The sequence below is a fragment of the Vigna radiata genome, chromosome 11 (genome assembly GCF_000741045.1).
Source record: "Vigna radiata var. radiata cultivar VC1973A chromosome 11, Vradiata_ver6, whole genome shotgun sequence".
NCBI lineage: Eukaryota > Viridiplantae > Streptophyta > Magnoliopsida > Fabales > Fabaceae > Vigna > Vigna radiata.
The window spans coordinates 10,942,296-10,961,518 of NC_028361.1; the positions used below are offsets into that span (position 1 = coordinate 10,942,296).

The 19,223-nt window shown below is 32.2% G+C and overlaps 2 protein-coding genes across 17 annotated transcripts in view; one reads left to right on the plus strand and one right to left on the minus strand.

Annotated features, from left to right (window-relative positions):
• The window catches only part of LOC106778060 (protein ecdysoneless homolog), a 12,566-nt gene extending 6,563 nt beyond the window's left edge, over nt 1-6,003 (plus strand). The window contains exons 4-10 of one of the 16 annotated variants that reach the window (XR_002670053.1): nt 561-712; nt 2,539-2,677; nt 3,154-3,589; nt 3,674-3,730; nt 3,814-4,319; nt 4,417-4,789; nt 4,889-6,003. Coding sequence is in view for 2 of the 16 variants with exons in the window: in XM_014665949.2 (XP_014521435.1) it covers nt 561-712; nt 2,244-2,426 (335 nt within the window). In the remaining 14 variants the exon portion in view is untranslated. Of the gene's footprint in view, nt 1-560; nt 713-2,243; nt 2,840-3,153; nt 4,320-4,416; nt 4,790-4,888 lie in introns of those variants that run through there. The other 15 variants (XR_002670056.1, XR_002670052.1, XR_002670055.1 and 12 more) reach the window with 15 other exon arrangements.
• Nucleotides 2,898-6,925, minus strand: LOC106777196 (protein NETWORKED 2D). The gene is made up of 2 exons (XM_014664739.2): nt 6,824-6,925; nt 2,898-5,979 (listed from the first exon to the last, which is right to left on the minus strand). The coding sequence occupies exons 1-2, from the start codon at nt 6,915-6,917 to the stop codon at nt 3,128-3,130; spliced, it is 2,946 nt and encodes a 981-aa protein (XP_014520225.1). The 5' UTR covers nt 6,918-6,925; the 3' UTR covers nt 2,898-3,127.
• Nucleotides 6,926-19,223: the final 12,298 nt, after the last annotated feature.

Consider the following 19,223-nt stretch of genomic DNA (forward strand, 5'->3'; position numbering starts at 1 on the left):
ATATTCGAGGTGTATGATTTGAAAAGAATAAAAAGATATAATGCTACTCTTGCCAACTGAGTACGTTTATTAAATTAAAGAGGCTATTAAATAGCACTCATGTAACANAATAGATAACNNCTAAAAAATAAAAGTGCCTAGAAAGTAGGCATTATTTATGCAGTAACAGAAAGTGCCTACAAATGAGGCATTATTATGCAGAATAAAATATCTCTTCATGATTGAAGATAAATATAACAGAAATAAGGGGAGATGTAGAGAATTCAGTGAAAGTGGGTGACAAATAGAGTAGAAAGATACCGGTGGAATGCACTAATCTTTTAATTTTCTCTTTCATCTATTCTACCAAACAAACCCATTTAGTTCGATTACCCTATTTCCTCCCCTTCAACAAAGTACAGCATTAATTGTTTGATTGCAATACTGGTACCTGGGTTTTAGCATGTATAATGAATTAATTTCTGGAATTCAACCAAATAGGAGATCACTAGGCCAGTCAATCTGTGTGTCTTCTCCCTTGGTATCATTTGTGGGTTCTTATATTTTTATTGATTATATAGATGATTCTGAGAGTGATGTGGGTGAACTGGGGGAGGACGATGATGATGATACTTTCTTGCGGACCTATTCTGATGCTATGAATGAAGAACTAAAGGCAACCACCCTTCAGAAAAGTTTTGTTCGTGCCAATGAACAGATTCCAGAGAATCAGGTATTTGTTTGCATTTGCATTAGGAAAGAATATGCTAAATGTTATTCTGTATCGATGTGTATTTGTCCGATGTTTTTAAAATCAATGAACCAGTCATTTAACTAATTAGGGCATTGATTCAAGGCAATATTAAGTAACGGATGTAGCACTGTTATAATTCTATAAAGTGGTTTTTTTTGACCCACAACCATGGACCTTTCATGAAGGGAGGTCTGCTACGGCGGCAGCATAAGTTGCAAGGCTTTGTTTATATGGTGGAATTTTGGTCTTCCATCATATTGCCCCATTGATATTGTTAAAGGTTCAATGCCTGTCGAATCAGTATTAATATAATAATAATTGAATAATATTATGATTTTATAACACTCTAAAATCTAAAACGCAAATTATAAGTTTTTAACATTCAGCAATACACAACAAAAGTATAAATAAAATATATCATAATACTTATTATAAATTTCAGCAATACACAATAATATTCATCGACTATATAAAGTTAATATCTAGAATAAAAAAGAAAATGTCAAATACTTTATATTTCTTTTTAAGAAAAAAATTATTAAACATTTTCATTGATTCTAAGCCATTTTTTCTTTTTGTACTGGTGTTTTCCAATTTTTTATTGGTTTCAATGACGATTTTTTATGTGGAGCGATTTTATGATTTATTTGAGTCAAACAGTTGATCGGTTTACCAGGTTTCTAGTTTGACCTGCCGGTCTGATTTTCAAAACACCGGGGATACCAAACCTCTCATGGTCATTTGAAACGAAAGAAGTAAAGTATATACAGCAGTGTCATACAAAGGTCTAATCATGTTTTATTTTAGCATTTGGTTAGGCTAGTCAAGTATGGATTCCCTTTATCCTCATGTTGCTTGATTATTTACGATAATCTTTTGCAAATTATGCATTTTATTGTAGCTAGGGTACTTCTGCTCATGTATGTTTGTGTGCGTGATTAATATGAAATAATCATAAACTTGTGGGTTTAATAGAGATTGTGTACTGTCATTGTAAATTTTTTTCATTATTAGACCATCTTTTGCATGACTTTTAAAGTAGTTATTATTATTATTATTATAAAAATCATCAAACATGCCATATATGACTGTTTGTGATAGAATGACTTTGTAAAATAAGGCTTTACATTGTTAGGGCTTGTATTATTTATTCTGAATTATTCTGTTAATGATAAAATAATATTTGATAATTACAGATAAATAATCATAAATAATTGAATTTTCTTTAAAATAATTGATTTTCTATAAAATAAATTATAATGTTTTTTAACCACATACTGATTTAAATAATATCAATCTTGATAATTACAGATAAATAAACTTCAAATAATATTGCATACCTGTTCGTAGCACTGCTACAAAACCAAGCTTAGAAACAAGATAGTAGTGACCAAAATGGCACTTGCATAATAATTTAGTTTATATTTTCTTTCGCAATTTTGCAATTTTTCATTTGTGCAGTTGCAAGACTGATGTTTTGTTCTGCTCTTGCATTTGAATTCACTTTCAGGGAAGATCTAATGCATCAGAACATAATATGGACGATGATTTTTCTCCTGTAGATGTGGATGTAAATTTAGTAAAAAGCATTCTTGATTCCCTTTCTTCCCAACAAGGCCTTCCTGGTCCTGCTTCTAATTTGCTCGGCCTTATGGGGGTGCAGTTACCACAAGATACAAAGAAGGGCAATTGAAGATACTGAAATATTTATCTGGGTTTAAGTTTTGGGATTCTTTAATGATATTCATCTGGATGGCATATTTCCCAACATGTTTACTATCCTTTATTTTTTTCACGTTGGGTAGGCACCTGGTTAGCAGAGGGCATATGGGAATGCTTGCTAGTAATGGTGTAACTTCACCAGGTTTTGGCACTTGATAAGGGTTTGCCTCCAGAGAAAAGCAAGACAACGTTCATCTGTAGCTTGTTTATTGGCTGTAACAGGTAACAGGTGGCTAGAGAAGTTTACCAAATTGGGAATTGGCTTACAATGTTACATGGCAAATTTATTTTTTATATTTGGTTTTTGTCATCCACTATTGACAGTTGTTGATTCCTTTGTTCCTTTTAGGGTTTAGTGAGTATCATCTAATACTGTTCTAGTCATATATGAATTTGTACTTTGCTAGCCGTAAAATGATCAGTACCAAATTATAACCTCCTACTCGTCTGCTCAAAATACGAAGGGAACGGTAGACCAAAATACTACATTCTGTTACACTTCTCACCAACTTAAGATTTATGAACCAACAAAAATTTAAAATTGAATATTTCGTTGTAGTAAAAAGGCATCTGTCAATAAACTGCAGCCTAATTTAACAGATAAAAGAATTTTCATAAAGATGAAAAAACTAAAGTAATACATGAAAAAACTTTGTACATACGGTCCTGCTCCTACCGGTATTTCCGATTCATTCCAGGGGTCATACAGGAGAAGATTGATTGTTTCTTTGGTTTGGAGCCAAAGATAAAAGACCTCAGTGGAACCTTGGCCCGAGACTCTGATTGTCTTAGCTGGCCATTTTGCTGTCTTCTTGAAACCGAGAACCCATGTTCATCATTCAAGTTCACCAGAGCCTTTTCTACGTCAAGTTGGAGAGCCGATACAACATCTAAACCCGCTTGAAGTTCATCAGCAACCTTGTTGTTTTCCTGTTTCATGTTCAAAATCTCACCTTGGAACTTGGCAGCTTGGTAGCTTGTGAACCTGAAGTCATCATCTTCAGCACTGGATTTCAATGCTGCTGTTATATCCTCTTGGATGCCACACAAAGATGAGAATCGATTATGCAGTTCTTCCTTCAACACGGCACCTTTTTCCATCCAGACAGTTATTTCACCCTGGATCTCTGTTAGGTGTTTGTAAATTGGTTTTGCATCTGATCTTATAGAATACTTTATACTACTACTACCCTCTGACGTCTTTCCTCTTTCCTGTAGTTTTGACAGCTCGGTCTCCAAATCTTTGATAGTGGTTTGAAACTTCTGTATCTCAGAGTAATAAGCACTGAAATTTAACCAGAAAGTTAAGTTCTGCTCTAGAATTTCATCCATGTTTGACCGGAATTTGTCTTCAATAGGTGAAGTAGATTGAGGTTCAACTTTTAGAACTTCCTCCATGCCGTTCTTTTCTGATGGCATCACTACAGTTACCTCTGCCAGATCTTCATTTCCTTCAAAGCTTCTCTGCAAGAGAACTAGTTTTTGACGCAGAGTTCTTATCTCTTCATCTTTCGTGGCATTGGCTGTCTTCAGTTCTTTTAGCTGCACAGATGAATCAGAGTTGCTATCTTGATTTTTCTTCTCTATTTCAGCCAGCCTCTTCTTGACATCTTTATAGTTTCGAAGAGTAGTAGTATATTCAGCCAGCAGAACTTGTTCTCTATCATGCATTCCATTTGTAAACAATTTCCGCCAATCAGGTTCATCTTGTGCTGTTGCTTGCTCCTTGGAATCAACTTTGAGAGAATTCTCTCTCTCACATGAACTTTGTTTAGCATAATTTTCTTGCTGTTTCTCTGAACTCTCTGAAGAACTATCTAGCTTGTTGCTTGCTAGTTGTTGTTCGACTTCCTGATTTTCTGTGGTAGTGCTCACATCAGCTGTTGCCTTTTCGTCACCTTTGCCAGGATTTACATTCTTATCTTGTTCTTTTAACACTTCGGGAATTTTGTTTTCCACAGGGGTAGTTTCTTCCATTTCTAAGGAACTGGTGACCTCAACCTCATTTACTGACTTGACATCATTTTCCAATGAACCGGTGATATTTGCAAATGGTGAGCCAGTGACCTCAGGCTTGTCTGATGCTAGATCATCTTCAACAGTAGCAGCAACCTTAAGCCCCTTATCTGTTGCATCATCCTCTACCAAATCAGCTGTAGATTCGCATTTTAATTCCTCTTGGGGTGATGAGTCCTTTTGTTCATCTGATAAATGTGTGATCTTAGCCTCCTCATCTGGCTTCACGTTTTGGACTTTCTCTGAGAGATGATCAAGATTAGAATGTGCATCAGTGAATTGGGTTTGGAGATTGATATTCTGATCCTCTACAATTTGGTTTAGATCCTCTACTCCATGCATCTTTTTTTCCATCTTCGTCAGTTGGTCATTCAATTTATGTTTGTCGTTGATAAGATTCTCCTTATCCTTTTCCAGAATTCGAATCTGCTCGTGAAGTTCATCAGTTTCTGTTCTCAGTCTCTTCACCATAGCGCTCTGCGATGATACTGAAGTTTCCAAATTGATCACTTTGTTCACTAGCTCATCAATCTTCTCTGCCATCTCTGCTACACTGAATGATGAATTGGAGCTAGTTTCAAAGTTCTCTTTAAGGTTCTTTTTTAATAATTGCAGCTCCTGCTTCTTCCGAGTCAAATCATTGGCATTTTCATCTAACTCTGTTTCTGCTATTATTTTTAAATCACTTTGGATCCCTGGCTCTTTAGAATTCTTCCGTTCATAATGGAATTCGTCCATGAGAGAGCCCACCTTGGCCTTGACATCCTTTACCCTTTTGGACTCGATTTTAGTTTCATCAAGTGATCTTTCCTGTTTCTTTTCTAACTGCGTCAATGCCTCTTGGCATGATTGAAGAGCAGCTCCTGCTATCAAACGCCGAGCTTCATCATCTTCAATGTCAACACCTTCTCCAAGTTCTTCATGCAGAGAGGAAACTCTCTCTTGCAATTCCTTTATTTGCTCCTCAGTGTCCCAGTACCTACTAAGGGAATTCTCATAAGAGTTCTTTGCAAATTCTTTCACAGTTTGTAGGGCCAGAATCTCTTTCTGCAGCTTGTCAATCTCTTCAAGGGCATCTTTTCTGCTCAAACCAGATTTAGGAACTTTTGGAGTAGCAGCAGCTGCAGTGGCAGCTGCTATCTTGGATTGCAATTTCTTTGTGGCTGTTGCTGCTGTTATGACCGTTTTCAAATCTTTATGGGGAGGCTTTGGTATATTTTTCAACCCTTCTGTTTTTTTTTTTGGAAGCCTTTGTGATGGATCATCGTCATCTTCATCCATAAGTGGGACGCGATCTGGAAAGACAGAAGCAATGGTGTTGTTGGCATTTTGTAACTCTGTTGATATGTGATCATATCGTTCGGCTAAAGCCCGGTAAGCCTTGAATGATTCCTCCACAAAGATTATCAGTTCCGGTCTCCTTTTGTAATACATTTCTGCTCTCTTGGCAAAAGAGTCACCCTCTTCCGCTAAGAGCTTCATAACACTTTGCACTTTTTCCTCCATATCTGCAGTGTTGTTTATATATTTTAGATACCCAACTAAATTCATTTATAAAGGCAAAGACACATAAAAGTGGGCTGTGTTCATCTTACACAGTCATCTAGCCGTGGCTCGAGCAAATTTTTAATTCAGTATTCTAATTCATAATATGGAAACAGGTATGTATCCTTATATCCACATGTTAAGCATCTCCGTAAATTCTAAGTTTATAGGAAATTACTTCAATAACTTCAAGGAATGCAAACTACAATTTCTCAAAAAAGCATATGTTCGATGAGAGAAAATGAAGCTAATCAACATCAGAAAGGCATTTTATCAAGAACAGGGGGGAGATGGAGTCATTCTATGCCGCAATTTCTCTCTCAAATTGGCCAAAGTTAGCATTACAATTTGAGAAAATTCTATTAAAAAAGTGATAAAGGAGGTGCATGCGTACCCTCTGATTAGTAAAGGTTCAGATTTGAAAATCATAGCAGGTTACGAAGTATTTTCAGAATCCATATAAAGCAATCAAACCTTGAGCATGAGTAACATCAAATCCTTTTCTTAAGCGTCTCTCCACTCATGCAGTCGAATTACCCGATTACGGATAAATGTTCTTTAGATAACACAATTTTAATACAAGGCATGCATAATTTAAAGATTTAATTCCATGGTGAATTCAAATTGACCATCTAAAGCGCGCGCACACACACAAACACATTTATATAATAATCTAACGTTGAAAGCAAGGCAGAGAAGCTACCCGTTTACATCACATCCATGAATGTTACAAAAATTCAATCAGAAAAAGGAAGCTGATCATGCCTTTACTATGAGAAAGGAAAATGAAGATAAAGTCATGATCACCTTGAAGGTTTTGCTCCATCCATTTTGATTGTTTTGTTCGGATGTGGCTAACCCACCACCATGAATAAGCATTGCTTGCGGCTCTCTGCAACATATTGGTTGCTTGTTTGTTGTGTTTGTGGTCGTGATTGGTGTGTATTGAGATTTTAATAAGGTGAGAGTGAAAATCATGCAAACCGTGTTTCTCCTATTTCTCTATCCGTTTGAGATGGAGAAGAGAAGACATGGATTCCATGACAAGAAAGGGAGTAAGGGAAGAGAGTGGAAAAAAAAAAAAATAAGAGAAAAAGATAATGAAGAGAGAAAACGTGGGAACTAAGATGTTGTGCTAATTATGGGATGATGGAGGGGAGCAAAGTTCGCACCAATTTATTGTGCAAACCTTACTTTTCAAAAAGCATTGCAATAAAATGATATAAAGAATGACATAATGCATGCATTCAAAGCCCCACGTGCCTTTTCCATTCTCCAGCTTTCCTTGCTTTTTACACCTTTCATCTCTTTCTCTCTTAAATTATACTCTCTGCGCTGTCAAACTCTTCAAACAACAATCCAACCTCGAATTTTCAAGCTTCCATAAGCGAGTCAAAATATTACTTGCCAAAAAAAGTAATTCTTTTTAAAATTAAATAAGCATTTCCTTGAAATAACCTAATCCTAACAACTGAGAAGATAACATTAAAATATTACATATCACCAAATTAAATTCATAATTCAAAAATTACTCTTTTAATATTTACATGTTTTTATAAAGCTATAAACTTCATTAGATTAGATTAGATTAACTAGTTAGTTATATCCTTAAGCTGATATTTTCTTGATCGCAAATCTTCATTTCAAAAGATATTTTTTCTTCACTTCTCCCACCATACTGCTATGAAGTTGACTTTCAGGTTAAAATTAACTTATTATTTTATAATATTAGATCCAAAATCTGTAACGTCCCGGCAACTTACAGGAACTCTTAGTCATGGAGTTTTTATGGGTTAGGCTACCGAAAAGCAAATGCATTTTGGTGATATAGATAGTCAAATCAATTCCTTTAAGCTATCTTTCAACCGTATAATGTCATACCTATACAGTCTCTAGATCCCTCTCATTCCGGTGTATGTTCAATTCGTTTATGTATCCTTTCCACTGAAAGTCTGTCAGGAGTCACTCCTTGTCCGTGCCTCCTGTATCATGTCTCTTGCATCGGCGATCACTCTCCACCCTCTTTAGTGTCTGGATGTCACAATATCTATTTTAATTAAATTTATTATTTTATTGAATTATTTATTTTAGTTTATGAATTAGTGTGAGAAAATATAAATGTGTCTGTTTTGTGAAATTTATGAAAGGAAAAAGTTGCATAGGAAAGGTGTAATGAAGGTGGCGGTGGCCGACTTCGCAGAAAGATGAGACTTTGTTGACAAAGTTTAACAAAGCATCTGAGAGAGAAATAAAAATACAAAATTTCGTCTTTCTGTTATTTTTGGAGGCACGTTCTGTTAACTACTTTGGCCTGCAATGACGTTATAAATATCAAAATGTTTAATAATTTTAGAAACCTCTTTGACTAATATAATACCCTTGTTTTCAGCTTCTACCTTTCTTCTAATCTAACTCTAAAAGATTATATCACCTCAATAACATAATTTAACTCAAAACATCATAACTAATTACTATCCTAAATATTTAAAATAATAAATTTTGTTTTAGGTTTGGAGTACACTTACTTTTTTTTTTAAAATTAGTTTTTGAATGATTAATTATAATAATTAAGTTTTAATTATAGTTCAATACTGTTTAAGTATGATTTTATCTTATTAAAAGTTAATTTTTGAACCGTTTGTATGTGATTGTTGTAATTGACGATTCGATTAATCTAGTTGCGATGTATTTCTTAGTTGACTTATTATGTGATTGATTATCGATAATTGTAGATTAGTAAATCCATACAGTATACATTTTCTATCGATTTTTCAAAAATCAGAACTTGTAATTAGAAAAAATCAGCTAAAACTCGGAATTAGATTTTTAAATAACCGATTTCTAAATCAGATTTTTAGTTTTTGATTTCATTTAAAAATAAAGAAGGAAAGTATTTTCAGAAAGAAAAATTAATTACAAGAAACAATAAAGATCTCTGGAAAAGAAATTATATTATATATCCAAATATTTAACACACTATATTGTCGAAATAAATTTTAGATCAAAGTGTAGTATTTGAGAGAAAAATCATAAAATGCAGAGTTACATAAACATAGGAGTATGTTTTAGTAATGGGTATTTTTTGTTTGTAGAAAAAAATAATTACATTTGATAATTTAGTTTCGTAAATTTAAAAATAGAAGAAAATTATACTCACTGCCAAGTTTTTACTTGAAAAGAAAGTGGGAGATTTTCAAAATTGTTTATATTTTGAGGGGCAAAAAGATTGATTCGCTTCGTTTTCATCAATAAAATGACGTCTCAACAAATTTTAATCATGTACAGCAAATATTAATATTCATTTATTAAGAGGTTAACTCTTTTAGCATATGATATTTTATTTTATTTTTAAAATAGTTTTATGTCGAAAAATATTAAAATAATTCTGTCGACAGTAGTCATATTTTGTTTTTTAGATATTTTCTTTTAGTTTTTTTTAAAGTTTTTAGTATTCTTAGCAATAGTTGGTAGCATTCTTAATATTTGTTTTTAAAAGTTGAGAATTATAAAGTAAAACAATAACATAGAAGTGGCAATCAACACATGAAACTTTTGTCTCGAGGATCGTAACTTTACTTTTTTAAGAGAGAAAACACTTTTCTATAAGAGTTTTATTTTTACATATCTTTGGTATAGTTTTTCTTTCGAAAAATATATTTTTATTATCAACCAATGAAAAATAGATGGAATTGTATTTTTGTCGGTTAAAAATTTTATTTAAAATTTTGATTTTTACATTATAGTTTAATATTAGAATTTTGTAATTTTTTTTTTCATTCTAAGTTCATTATAAAGGATAAAAATCTAGAAAATAAAATATTAGAGTAGATAGGTGTATTAAAATAATGAAACGAACAATTTTTTTAAAAAATAATTTATAATATAAATATAATTTTCTAAAGCTCAGTTCGTTATCTAAAAGCACATCATCTCTTTAAAACTTTCATTCTCTACTCTTTCTCTACCTTCTCTTTAACTTTCCTCCTTACTCAATTATCTGTTCGACGATCAGGTGCCTAAGCGATCCTGACATTGAGAGCTACACTTACCACTGATAAGTTTCTTGTCCTACCGGCAAGTCGTTTTCCTGTTCTTTCGTGCATTTTGGGGCTGTGAGCATGCATCAGATTCTGGTTGCATGTGCTTTGCACTCTCTCTCTTCAATTCTCAGCTTAATTTAGGTTCTAAGAATTGTCTCCTATCACCAGTAGGTGTTTTTAGAGTTTCCTTGCGGTGCAAGGCATGATTGGAACCCTTTTGTGAGTTGGGCAGTGTATATTCAAGATAAGGGAAGCTGGACTATAGTCTTAACTGTGTTATTAGTATGTTAGTTCTATTAGGTTTTAATTTACTGTGTTGAATTGAGCTGAAATTAGGTTTTTAGTGAAATAGGATTTTGTGTGTTTTGTTGATTATGATGCATGAACTTGATTGATGCTGGATGATATGTTTAATTGCATGTTGATTGAGGTACTATGAATGATTTTGGGTATATGAAATCTGTTATAAGTGTGAGAACTAATAATCTAGCTGGTTTATGTTGGTTTTAAGTGAATTTGGAGGAAATGAGGTAGTCAAATTGAGAATTAAGGACTAAAGGCTGTTTTGGTCAGTTGGGATAACTTAGACAAGTCATATGGGACCTAATTGGATCCCTAAAAGGTTCAAGAAACTATGAAAAGTGGTAGAATTAGATTTGAGTCCCTAGGTTGATGAACTTGAGGTTATAAAGTAAGAAATTGTTCAAAAACACTTTAGATTAGTAGTAAGAAGGTTTAGAATCACTTAGACAAGTCTAATTAGGTATATTATACAATCTAGGAGTGTTAGAAGTTGGGAAAAATGGTTAGAATTGGTAATTGGTGGTTGAGTTGCATAATTCTGTAGAATCTCATTCTGCAGATTATGCAGACTCGCTGAGCGAAAGAATTCGCACAACGAGTCACCCTGGCGAGATGCTCTCTGCCAGGACACTCGCACAACGATTTTGTATGCTGTACTAGTGGTTGAAGAGGGTTGTTCTCTGTTTAGTGATTCACATAGGGAATCATGTCACTGTGCGTTTGGTGGAGGTTTGGAATCACTGTCATTTTATTCGAATAATGAATGAGTGTGCTTTGCGAGTGTTTGGGAAGTTTGAGTCTTTGTCTAGGGGCTCTCGCATAGCGATTTGGGGCGCTATGCGAGGGTGAGAGGTCTGGAACTTCTGTAAGTTTATTCCTACAACGGGCTTAGTCGCTGTGCGAATGGTCGTGAATGGTAGGTCTCTGTTTGAGGATTCACATAGAGAGTTGGGGTCGCTATGCGAATATTTCTGGGTTCGCTATGCGAATTTTGTGCGCTAAGCAAATGGTCCAGGTTTTAGTTTGTCTTTTCCTCCTTTCTTTCTGATGGTGTATTGATAGGTTTGACATTAAGTAAAGATTAATGGGTGACGAATATGAGACATGAATATCTTTTAACTGTGGTGTGATTTATGGCTTGAATCCTATAACTCAAGGTGAGATTATTAGAGGTGATTGCAGATGATAAGGTTATTGTGTGGTATAAATGTATGGGGTCTAGAAATGGTAAGTCTATTCCGATTCTCTGATGATCATTTATTCTCAAGTAGAGAGGGATGATACATGTGGTGAGAGTGGCCGGAGGTTCATGTCTATAGGCTTAGAGTTTAGATATGGACAATATATATGAACTAACCTTGTATAGTGTTAGAGAGTGCCAACAGGACTATACAAGTGCAAAGACTACCAAAAGTTTGACATTTATACTAATTCAGATGAGTCGTGTTAAGTATAGTTGAGTTGGTATTTTGTATGCATTGGACTTTTTAGTTTGATTGTGTTAAATAATGATATAAACATGAATGTTTCTTATTTATCTAGCTTACCCTTCTGTTTGTGATTTTATTTTGTATGTTTGATGTTTTTCCTTTTGCTATGATCATCCTGTAGATGTGAGCAGAGAAGGATGAAATAACTTTGAAACATGTTCTGGATGATGAGAATGCTCCAGCACAGTAAACATTAGATTAGCCTTAAGAATAGTTTTAGGATAGTCATGTATATAAAGTTTTAAATCTTATATTTGTTTTGAATAATTATAATAGATAATACTTTATATTATAAATAGATAACTGTACTACCATATTATACATGTGATGCCTCTTTATTATATAGTTTATCTATATATTTTAGAATGTTACATAAAACACAAAAGTATCAATCCAAAGGTTTTTCTACTTCTCTTTTGTTTTTTTTTTTTCTAAAAGCATGCAACTTTCTTTTATATACTATTTTTTTTTTCTCTTTTAAATTCTTACTTTAATTTTCATGTTACCTTCTTCAATCCATTTAAGTTTCTCATTTCATTTTGTTTTATTTCAAAATATGGTACAACAGGTAACGAATTTAAGGTTATTTTCATTTTTTTTTAAAGTAAGTACTTCTTATTTTAAAAATTCGTATTTTTTTTTTAACATTATAATTGACTTGATGAGTTGTAAAAGATGGTCGTCTCAACTAATTTTATTCTTTATTAAAAATTTATTTTGTTATAGAATTTTATAACTTTAGTACTTTTTTTTAATTTAAGTAATACATAATAGATGATAAGTAATTCCAAATCAGAGAAATTATTAAAAGTTGACTGTGTAATGACTATTATTATTTTTCAATAGAGTAAATTGTAATAATAAAACGAAATTGATTGATAATTATATTTACATGTATTATTAAATTTGATAATGGTTTAGAATGATTAGATTGAATATCATTAGCTATATATTTTAGTTAAACTATGAGTTTTTAACAAATATCCAGCTTGAATATTGAGTTACTCAAATAATGCTTAAGCAAGAACTTTAACCTTGTATTTAAAGTATTATTTTTAAGCAATCAATATATTGAATTTTTCATATAAGATATTGTATTGTTAATTATTTTCAATATTTTACTAATTTTTTTTTTCATATTTCAATATATGTCTCTATGAAGTAATATTGTATCATATTATATATATATATATATATATATATATATATATATATATTAGAAACGGAATGTTATATTTTGTACATGTTTAACTTATTTTATTTTTATATTTAATTAGTTAAACTGTATTTGGCCTTACCTTACAGATCATAAATAACGAGAGACCAAAGTATAATTCGGTCATAATTATTTAAGTTTGGTAACGTAAAAAAAGAGTATATTTTTAGATATTTTGTAATTGGATATACATATTTTGTAATTTGAAGAAAATGTAAAAAAAAAAGAGAGAGTATATTTTTAGATAAAAAAAAAATTATGTATGTTTTTTATTCATATTTCGTTAATCTTTAAACTTGAGTTTTTTATTAGCTGTCGATTTTGTCTTTATTCCATGCCATGTTTGGTTGTTATTTAATAACAAGAATGGAAATGAGGAAATCACGAAGAAGGCGGAGACAAAAACGAAGGAGTGAAACAAATTCTTTCATCATAGCTTATACCGTCAATCGCATGCATGGAGTGCCCTTTTAAATAAATGTTTTAGTTACCTCAAAAATAACAAAGTTAGAATGGATTTCTATTCAAAATTTTGTTTTTTTTTTCTTTTAATTAGAAAATAATGGATATAGTATCTCTCATTTAACGATAATAAATTTTGTGTAACATAATAAATGATGTTTATACGTATTTTATGTGTTGTTCATGTGTTAATAATTAATTTTTTAAATGAAATAATACTTTTTAAATCGGATTAATTTGATTACATTTTAACATTAGACAATAGTTTTGTTAGATATACTATGTTTTATGTTAATTATGGAAACTAAATCTTTATAGTAATTATGTTATTTTTTATATACTTATTTGTATTTGAAGTTAACCCACATTCTTATTATTATAAATACATTATTCTATGTGTACTTTATACATAAAATAGATTAATTCTATACTTAGTTTTATTATATTCAATATAATATCTAGAGTTTAAAGTTTTTTATGGTCAATATATGAATTTTGAATTCATTTGGAGAGAATTATCTCAATTCTTGTTATAGAATAATGGTTTTTATCAAGAGATCTTGGTGGTGAAACTTCATTAACTCATCAATCTACTATATTGAGGCGTTCATTTCTATCTTATTTTTGCATTCTTCTATGATTTCCTTTATTTAAGATACAGTAGGAATCAAGTTCAGAAACAATTGTACTATATCCTAGATAAGATCGTATCATTTGTGCAACTATCAACTATACTAAGGTCGCCTCCTTCTCCTCTCTCAAGATCGACACTTGTTGCTTGATTAAAGAACCTTGAATTTTTAGGGTTTTTCTCTTTTTATGGTATGAGGATCGTCAAAACTCTAATTCTATTACTTCTATTAAACACATATGTCTATCTTTTGTTGGCCTAACTTAACTTTCTTCTCTTAGATCTTTGGTTTTTGACTCAAGTGTCACATATCACATTACTAGTAAAAGATTTTTGTTTTCTTCTTTATCCTCTCTAGATAATTTACCTATAGTTAAAATGATTGATGGGTTTGGAGTCTTATCTCTTAGTGTTGGTACTATTAATCTTTTTATCTCTTTAACCATTCATAATGTTCTTTATGCCCTAAGATCTCCCTTTAAATTATTATCCATCAGTCGTCTAACATGTTATCTTGATTGCGTTATTTATTTTATAAAAAAATTGGTTTGTTTACAGTACTGGAGTTTGGATTGGCACCAAATGTGAGTCGCATGATCTTTATCATCTTTGCCCTTCTACACATGTTGGCATAATTATGGAGTCTCTGTCTCTTCTTCTTCATGCTTAGTCAAGTCATCTCAGTCTTGTCAAATTGTAACAATTTGTCAAATTTATCTAATTTGTTGTGTGAGTCAAGTCAATTAGGGAAACCGTAGTTCCTTTCCTTGTAGTGTCTCACAACGTGCTTCGTCACCTTTTTCATTAGTTCATTATGAAATTTTGGCGACTTAGTTGTGTTAAGCCTAATTTAGGATTGCGGTATTTTGTTACTTTTATTGATGATTATTCCATATGCACTTGATTATTTTTAATGAAAAACCGTTCTGAGCAATTTTCCATATTTCAATCCTTTTATAATTAAATTAAAACTCATTTTGGGATTTCTATTCAAACTTTGTAAAGTGATAATGACTTTGAATACCTTTTTTATTCCTTTAAACATTTTATGACTTCTCATGTCAATTAGGAAAACATAGTCATAGTTTCTTTCGTCATAAAGTCTCACAACGTGCTTCGTCACCTTTTGTATTAGTTCACTATGACATTTAGGAACCTAGTTGTGTTAAGTATAATTTAGGTTTTCAGTATTTTGTTACTTTTATTGATGATTATTCTCGATACACTTGGTTGTTTTTTATGAAATTTTTTTATGTTATTTTCTATATTTCAATCCATTTAAAATGAAATTAAAACTCAATTTAGAATTTTTATTCGAATTTTGCAAAGTAATAATGGTCTTGAATACATTTCTCATTCTTTTAAACATTTTATGACTTCTCATGATATTTTTCACCAAACTTCATGTGCTTGTACACCTTAACAAAATGAGATGGTTGAGCACAAGAATAAACATCTTGTTGAAACACTCACACACTTTTAATTTATGGTGAACTTCCTCAACATTTTTGGAGTGATGTTATTCTTACTGCATATCATCTTTTTAACCACATGCCATCTTTAGTTTTAAATAGCACAATTCCTCATTCTATTTTATTTCCTCATGCACATCTACATTCCTTACCTATAAAGTTTTTGGATCTACATGTTTTATTCATAATTTTAGTCCTGGTTTGATAAATTACCTCCTAGATTACTCAAATGTGGTTTTTTAGGATTTACTCAATCACAAAAAAGATATAAGTTTATAGTCGAAGACATCGTTTCAACAACCACCAAGTGACTCACTTCAAGTGCTAACTATTTTTTCTCCTCTGGCTTCGACAATGAAGTATGAATTTCCAATTTCCCTTCGTAAAGGTATGTGTTCTACTCAAAATCCCAATCCACATCACATTCCTTATTATTATAGGTTATATTTACCTTTTTATACATGTTTGTCATCTATTTCTTATGTGTATATTCTTAAATCTTCAAAATAGTGGAACTTAGGAGCTTATCTCATTATCGTTTGGGAAGATTGTTGTAGGTTGCAACTTGATTTTAACTATCAAAGTTGGTTCTGATGGTATTATTGATCACCTCAAAGCTTGACTTGTGGCCAAATGTTACACAAAAATTTTTAGATTGCATTATGGTGACACTTTTTCTCCAGTGAAAAGGATGACTTCTATTCGTTTATTTTTAGACATGACTTCTCTTTAATAATGACCACTTTATTAACTAGATGTGAAAAATGTTTTCCTCAATGGAGATTTGTTGGAAGAAATTTATATGGAGAAACCTCCTAGACTTTTTTGCTTAGGAGGGAATCTTCTGGATTGGTATGCTGTCTTCAGAAATTTTTATATGGCCTAAAATTGTCTTATAGGGCCTGGTTTAGAAAATTTAGCAGCGCTGTTCAAAAATTTGGAATGACTTTGAGTGAAGCAGATCATTAAGTCTTTTATCATCACTCAAGTGTTGGATGTGTCTATTTGATAATATATATTGATGACATTATTCCTACAGACATTGACCACAATGGCATCTCCCAGATAAAGCAACACATTTGCCACCATTTTCAAACTAAAGATCTTGGTAAACTCAATATTTCTAGGGCATTGAGGTAGTGCAATCCAATGATGGTATTGTTGTATCTCAAAAGAAGTATGCATTGGATATTTTGGAGGAAACTCGGTTGATGAATTTAAAATTTGTTGACACAATCATGATCCTAATATCAAACTCCTACCAAATTTGGTGGAGCCTATTTCAAATTTTGAGTAGTATAGAAGATTGGTTGAAAAATTAAATTACGTTACAGTTACTCATCCTAACATTTCCTTTATAGTCAGTGTGATAAGTCAATTTCTCAATTTCCCATATGAAGATCATTGGAATGCAATCACCCGTATATTAAAGTACATTAAAGGATTTCCTAGAAAAGGTTTGTTATATGGTTCCAATTAACATATAAAAGGTTGTTTATCATTCAAATGCTGATTGGGCAAGATCTCCTTCTGATATAACATATACTTCCGAGTATTATGTCCCCATTGGTGGTAACTTGATCTCTTGGAAAAACAAGTGGCAAAGTGTTATGACAAGATCTAGTGTAGAAACATCATACAAAGTTACGACCTTAGTTCCTTGTGAACTTGTTTGGCTTAAACAATTTCTTAGAGAGTTACAATTTGGAGATGTCACTCAAATGACACTTATACATGACAATCAGATTGCTCTTCATATCAATTCTAATTTTGTCTTTCATGAGATAACTAAACACACTAAGATTGATTATCATTTCATTTGAGAGAATAATATATTTAGAGACTCAAGATTGAGTTCGTTAACTCAAATGATCAGTTAACTTATATTTTCACTAAGTCTTTGCGAAGACCAAGAATTGATTATATTTGTAACAATCTTGGTACATACGATTTATATGCACTAGCTTCGGGGGAGTGTTAGATATATTGTGTTTTATGTTAATTAGGGAAACATAGTTCCTATGTTAATTATGTTATTTTTACGTATTAATTTGTATCTGGGCTTAGCCCACATTCTCATTGTTATAAATACATTACCATATGTATATTTTCTACATAAGGTAGATTAATCATATATCTTGTTTTACTATATTCCATAGGTTTTGTAAGAGTTGGACCAAGCTTCTTCTTCTTCTTCTTCAAAATGAAACAATGAAGGGATTCTTCTATCTCCATCTCTGCAAGGCTCCTTACTCCTGCACCAGGTCTCATGGTTGCACATCATAAAGCCAAATGTGGCGACATCGGCCAACACTAGATGCCTCATTTGTGTCACCCATTCTCCCATCTCTGATTCTTGCTTTGCCCTTTCTGAAACAAGTTTCAATGCAACAACCATCACACCTTGCAACCAACTTTACCGGTCCTTAGGTCAAAGGCATTGTCGTTTGAAAACGTCCTCAACTCTACCACAACTACCATCCTCGAGAGAAACTGAAACTACAAACCATCAAAGAGTCGTAAGCCATCTCTAGTTCTTCCTTTGGCAAACGTCCACATCTTACCATTGTCCATCACTGCAACATCCTTGGCTAAAGAAGTCATCACCATCAACATCAATGAAACCAATTGTTGTTTCTACGAGATTAAGGTTCATTATTACAACCTCCATTGCTTCGCCACCTTCATCGAAAGACTACTATCTATTTGTTCTTGCTCTATAATTTTTCAATTTCACTTTCTATTACGATGGTTCTTTTGTTTGTGTTAATGATGTTGGGTGGTGACGAGTGATATTGGAGACCAAAAAAGGAAATCAAGATAGAATTGGAAGATTCTTGCCAAATTCGAGTACTGAAGTAAAATTGAGGGTGGATGATAAAGATAATGATGAAGTACTTTTTTAACTGTGTTATGTTTATGTGTTGTGAGTATTGGAATGCAAATGATGAATGTTATAAGATAGATGAAAGCGAGCTCCTGGATGTAGTGATAATGAAGTTGTGGAGGTGTCATTGGTATTGTGTCTCCTTAGTGAAATGGGTTAATGAGTATTCACCTTTATATGCTGCTCCACTTTTTCACTTTTGTCCAATGTGGGACTTAGACTCATGCTTGGATTCCTAACATTATGATGACTACAGGATGAAGTAGTGATGAAATTATGTATGGATGTTAGAAGAGATAAAAATTCGAAAGAATGAAAATGGAAATGGAAAATTAGAGATAGAATGGAGATGTGGGTGATTATGTAAACGGAGATGGAAAATTAGAGAAAAAACCATTGATGCATGTTTGATAGAATTTTTATTTCATTTTAAAAAATTAATAATTGACATATGGCCAACACATGTGAAGGTACGTGTAAACGCCATTGGTCACATAGGACAAAATGTAATGTTGTTGAATGAGGTAGACTATATCCATTACTTTCTAAAGTTAGGAAACCAAACAGAATCAAAATTTCGAACAAGAACAAATTCTAATTTTGTGTTATAGTCGAGGAACCAAAAACATATAACCCTTTTTAAATAACACTTCTTTCCTCTCTCTTACACATCACAACTTAGATAATGAAAAACAATTTATGAAGA